Raw genomic sequence first — 6,000 nt, 5'->3', positions numbered from 1 at the left:
TCAGTATCTATCTTTAAGAACTGATATAATACATATAAAACATAATAACGCTATATTTTATTTAACCCACATATCTATTTTATTAACATGTAATCAATTTAAAAGTTTTAATGAGATATAGTTTTGTACTAAATCTCTCTCTGCTGTGTGCCCTTCTCCTGAGCCATCAAATTGTCATGGGAATATTTTTCATTTAGAGGTCATAAAATTTACAGTCGAAAATTCATTTAGGTCCTATTCACAGCTTGTTCCAAATTTACATGAAAGTTTTCTAATTACCAGGTGAACTATCAATTTTGATGTTTTGTTTTTGAGGCAGGGCTCCCATTCTATTCCAGGCTGGCCTGAAGCTTGACTTCCAAATGCTGGGATTACAAGTGTGAGCCACCATTGCCAGCTGAAGTAACAATTCTTAAACATATTTAGATATTCATACATTCCAAATGCTTAATTACCACCTGTGGCTGGTGGCTAGTGTGTTGAACCATGGGGCCCATGGAAGTGTGAGGTGAGATTATGAGAATAGCCGAATTAGTTTTTGACTACTTTACCTGCAGGTGAAACAGTTTATTTCTCCCTCAGTAACTGCTTTCTATAAGGAAGATAACATATTAAGCACTAGAATTTATAGAATTAGAGGGACAAAAGGTGTACACACACACACACACACACACCACTTTCTCTCTCTCCCTCTCTCTACCACAAACCCAAAGAAAGAAAGTCAACTAGAATGGAATTTTTTGTTTTGTTTTGTTTTTTTCTAGGTAAGGTTTCACTCTAGCTCAGGCTGATCTGGAGTTCACTAGGTACTATCAGGGTGGCCTCAAACTCAAGGTGATTCTCCTACCCCGGCTTCCCAAGTGCTGGCATCAAAGGCGTGTGCTACCACACCCAGCGTAAGACCCCTACTATGACATACTTATTCAATGTTTAGTAAATGTCAAATCGAAGCCAGTGTGAGGGCTCACACCTATAATTCGAGCACTCATGAGGCTGAGGCAAGAGGACTGCTTGACCTCAAGCCCAGCTTGGGCCTTTTCTCAAAATAAATAAATGACTAAGAAATAGAAAAGCTTGCAGGCCAAGGGAAAGGGCATAATAAATATTTTCTGGCTTCAGTACATGCATGTATTATCTAGTTGCTACTTGCCAACACATTTACTGAAAAATTACTTAGAGGCAAAATGTCTCCCTCCTTCCCTTTCCCATCCAGACAGAAATGACTCCAATTCCTAGCCATTCAACACCTATGGTTAAGCTCTGTGAATATTATTCTGATCACTTATTGGATGAATCTTAGGTTTGGATAACAGATAAACTTTTGGGGAGCATTCATCCCAAAATGGAGATGTTCACAAAACCCCCTTTATCCCAACGAATAATGTCTCTACCATCCAGAGACAATGTCATCAAAAGAATTTATGGATTATGTTACATATGCACATGTCTAAAACCTTGCACATTGATTCTTTTTAATTACCAAGCCGCTTTGTTGACCATCAAGTGTATGCACATCTACATCATACACACCCTAACATTTATAAACAATAAGGTGAATCTAATTTTATACTGGTAGGTCTCCCAGTTAGTAAGGAGAGAGGCAGTTTAGAGGTGAACAGCTGCAAAAAAAAAATGTCCATATCATTTTTGCCTATCCTCGCCAGGCACGGCCCCGCCCTGTACTCCTCCCTCACCGCGCCTAGCCCTCCTGCGCACCCCACCTCCCCAGCTCTCGGCCACGCCTCCTCCCCCGCCTCCGCTCGCGTCCCGCCGCAGTCTATAAATCCCGGAGCGAGAGTCCTCTCGGAGCGGGAGCCTGGGACGAGCCACTGGGCATGCTCTGTGGTGGCGCAGGTTTGGGTCACAAGTAGGAAGCCTGTGCACGACTCCAGCAGTGAAGCGGGAGCCGCCGCCTTGGGTCGCAGCCTCCGGCTCAAGGCCGCAGCGGCGGAGCGCGCGTAGGACCAGGCCGCGGGTGAGACGCTCGGGCACCGGTCAGCCTTCGCTCCGTCGCTCGCAGTGCCTGCCGGCTCGGTCAGCTCGGCGGCGGGACGACCCGGACCTTCCCTCGGCCGACCGGAGGCGGGGCGGCTGGGTGTCCCTTCCTACAGGACCGGGCGGCCATGGGGCTGCTGTCCCAGGGCTCGCCGCTGAGCTGGGAGGAGACCCAGCGCCACGCCGACCACGTGCGGCGGCACGGCATCCTCCAGTTCCTGCACATCTACCACGCCGTCAAGGACCGGCACAAGGACGTGCTCAAGTGGGGCGACGAGGTGAGCACCCTGGGAGCCCTGTTACGACATCCGCGCCTTTGTTCGGCAAGGCCGGACCTGCGGGCGCCGGCCCCTGTCGTCACCCTTAGGGCGTCACCTGGCCATTCGGCTGTTTCTGTGGGGCTCATTCGTTCATTTGGGGAGTCCCCTTAATCCAGCAAGCACGGATTGGGTTCTGGTTGGGCAGGAGAATGAAGTGTGAGGGTGTACACGTACAGAAGTCTAGTCCGTGTATCCGCCCACCGGTCACCGTCGCATCTCGAAGTTGTTGGCTATGAATGTGTGCAGAACTAACCTTCCCTCCTAGGACTCTGCTATTAGAATACTGGTCTCCAGATGTTTGCTTGGGCATTCTCGGTCGTCTGGGTGGTGTTTTGTTTTCCCTTAAACTCCTATGAGATGTTACAACATCTCATCCCCTAGCACTTTGTGGTTACAAATCGAAACAAAACTAGCTTAAGAACGTGGAGCTGTTTTCCTAGAGGACAGGCGAACCTTCCCGATCCTATGCAATTGTAAACGGGAGTGCTCACCACTTAACAGGATTTCCATCATCTAGAGCCTGTTTCATTACCAGTCGTGTTGTGCGTAGAAATGAAATCTTTCTTGATTCTCAGTGTATGTTGGAATTATCAGGAAAGCAGTATGCTGACACTATTTTTGTGCTCCCCATGTTAAAAAAAAAAAAAAACTTGATAATACATAAGACTTCTTGAGGAATCTGCCGCCTTTTTTGTGATTTTGCCATTTGTCTTTGAGTGTCACTCCTGTAATGTATCTTTTGGTGTGTGTTCTCATTCATGGACTGAGAAAGTGTTGCTGGACCAGTACAGAATACCTTCTTCAAAAAGTTAAGTTTTTTTTCTATTAGCTCATTCTGGCATCCACAATTGAAAGAACTGTGCTCTAATTAGGAAACTATAATGACTAGTAATTTACGTATTTACAAAAAGATTGCATTTTGGACAGATACAGGAAACACAGTGTTTGAGGTTTACTCAAATTCATTCTCTGTAAGCATTGTACTTACATTTATATATTCATTTGTGTCGTGTGTCACCACACAGGGACACTATTCTTGTTTGCCTGTTTTTCTAGGGCCTGATCTTGTGTCTGGTATAGTTGTCATTATGTAATTGTAGTCCCACTTAAAGTTCCCACAGAAGAAGCTATTCTTGAGCAATTAAAAGATACTACCACCTGACGTGGTGGTGCATGCCTTTAATCTCAACTCTTGGAGGCAGAGGTAGGAGGATTTCTGTAGGTTCGAGGCCACCCAGAGACTCCATAGTGAATTCCAGGTCAGCCTGGGCTAGAGTGGGACCTCACAAAAAAAAAAAAAAAAAAAAGAGAGAGAGAAAAAGAAAAGGCAGTTAATGTTTTCAGTAATCATTGTTCCAGAAATACATCAATAGGATACCAACAGCAATGCACTCTTAAAATTCCTTCCTACTTTTGTCTCCATTTTGTCAGGACCCTGCAAGAATTCCTACTCTTCTTTTAAAAATGCTCCTGTTTTGATAGAAAAAGCATAATTTACAAGTACTTGCTCTGATGACTTGTTCTTGCTGAATAAACTGAGGTGAGAAGCTTCAGAGCAGGACTTAAGTATGCACAGCTGTTTGCGCTTTGACAGGCCTTGGTGGGTAGAGAGAGTTTATAATCGTTTTGCCCCTTATGCCCATTCCATAAGAGTAGAGAAGCGGCAATACTGGGAACTCATATTCTAAGTATTTGTTAATGCCTCTAACGCTGCAGCATTGTACCAAAGTAATCATACTTTTATGATATAGGCTATGAGGTTGCAAGTCACAATTTGCTAGTGAATTGAGAAAAAAATATTTAGAAAGTGCCAATGGGACATTTTTGGAAGGGAGGGATGATGAGACCATTTAACATGAGATTATTTCCATAACAATTCTTTTGTGTACAATATAGTATTGTTAGCTACAGGGAAAATGTACTAATCTCTAGAATTTGTTCATCTTGCATAATTGAGACTTTCTCTTCTTAGATTAGCAACTTCTTAGCCACTCTCATGTACTGTTTTCTCTGATTTGAGATGCTGTGATTTAGATGCTTCATATATATAAAATAATACAATGTTTATCCCATCACAGATTTATTTCATTAGCATAATGTCCTCTACATTCTTCCACATTGTCAAATTTTGCAGGATTTCTTTTGAAAGCTAATATGTTAAAATTTTCTTCATCTGTTCTTCCATGAAGGAACATTTAGGTTGTTGCTTCCACATCTTGGGTATTGTAAATAGTGCTGTAGTAAATGTTGGAGTGCTCATATCTTTTGTCAACCACAAACAAACTTATTGTGCGTAGTGAGAATATTATAATTTTGGAGTTACTTATTTGAGGGTATATGTGGACAATAGTGTGTTACATGTGAGTTATTTCTTACTGTGGTTCACAATTAGAGGAATTTGAAAGCCAGTCTCAAACTTGTCATGGAAGACTTCCTTAATGAAATGAGCATTATGAAAGAGACCCAAAGATTAGTAAGAGTTTTGTGCACAATAGGAACACTATTGTATACACTAAATAAAGATCTGAAAATCTCTCCAAAACCTAGCACATCAGACAAGACACATGCTTATCAAATGCAGAAGCCTTGGGAAATAAGTGAGAAACAGACTTAAGCAGATAAAAGCAGTATTTATGAATGTGGTATGCTGTATAAAGCCAGTAAAACTGAGTTGGGATTTATTAAGGGCTATTCTGTTATCTATTGAGTTTGAACTTCAAATATGCCTGGTGGGTTTTAGAGTACTTAATAGATTTTTAAAAATTGTATCACCTATTAATAGTAAGGTAGTGATTTTAAAACAAAAATAATGCACTCCTGATTGAAATTACCATGAGTCTAAGTTAACATTTTGTGGCTTAGAAAATTTGTTTTCCTCTTCTAGCCTCAGTTTTATCATCTATAAAGTAAGAAAAACTTCCTTATTTGATTGTGTTGGTATTTTTGGTATACATATGTTTAAAAGTGTAATGTCTTCTTGACAGGTTATTCCTTTGATAAGTATGAAAGCATGCAGTCCCTGTGCATCTGGCTCACATGGGTCCTAGGGAATCAAACCAGGGTCCTTAGGCTTCTGTAGGCCATTTCCCCAGCCTAAGGTGTGTATTTTTATAATTTCATTGATTTTATAGTGTTTGCTATTGTCTTAAACTTCATTTGCTTAACAGCTGTCCTTAGCATAATTTTTTTCCCCCTGAAGCCTCTTGGATGTGTTTGTCTTTCTTGTTAGTCCAAAATATTCCTTCCAGTATCCTATGTAAAGTTTGCTTACTGGTCATGAATTTCTTTAGCTTGTTTTTTCATGGAAAGTTTTTCTTTCTTCAATTATAACAGATAGTCTTACTGGATTTTACAGTTCGGGTTGATAACTATGGTCTTCTCAGTACTTGAAATTCATTACTCCAAGCTCTTCTGGCTTTTGAAGTTTCCACTGAAAAATCAAAAAAAAATTTTTTTTGTTTTTTGAGACAGTTTTTCATGTAGCCCACACTGGGCTTGAACTTGCTGTGTAGATGAGGATTGCCTTGAATTTCTGGCCCTTTTGCCTCCCTTGTGCTAGAATTAAAGGCATGTACTACCATACCTTGATTTATGCAGTGCTGGGGAATGACCAAGGACCTTGATCATGCAACTTAGCTGAAGTCCCTCAACTCTACCTTTATATTTGATTTGGCCCTTCTCTTTT

The 6,000-nt window shown here is 41.5% G+C and overlaps 1 protein-coding gene across 2 annotated transcripts in view; it reads left to right on the top strand.

Moving 5' to 3' along the window:
• The first annotated feature begins 2,045 nt into the window (after positions 1–2,045).
• The window catches only part of Gclc (glutamate-cysteine ligase catalytic subunit), a 46,045-nt gene continuing 42,090 nt past the window's right edge, over positions 2,046–6,000 (top strand). The window contains exon 1 of one of the 2 annotated variants that reach the window (XM_045160295.1): positions 2,046–2,273. In XM_045160295.1, coding sequence (XP_045016230.1) covers positions 2,124–2,273 — 150 coding nt within the window. In that variant the 5' untranslated portion in view covers positions 2,046–2,123. The remainder of the gene's footprint in view (positions 2,274–6,000) is intronic. The other variant, XM_004660500.3, reaches the window with a different exon arrangement.

This window comes from Jaculus jaculus, chromosome 10 (genome assembly GCF_020740685.1).
Source record: "Jaculus jaculus isolate mJacJac1 chromosome 10, mJacJac1.mat.Y.cur, whole genome shotgun sequence".
NCBI lineage: Eukaryota > Metazoa > Chordata > Mammalia > Rodentia > Dipodidae > Jaculus > Jaculus jaculus.
The sequence above is the reverse complement of the archived record's forward strand: the minus strand, read 5'-3'. Positions and strand labels throughout refer to the sequence as shown.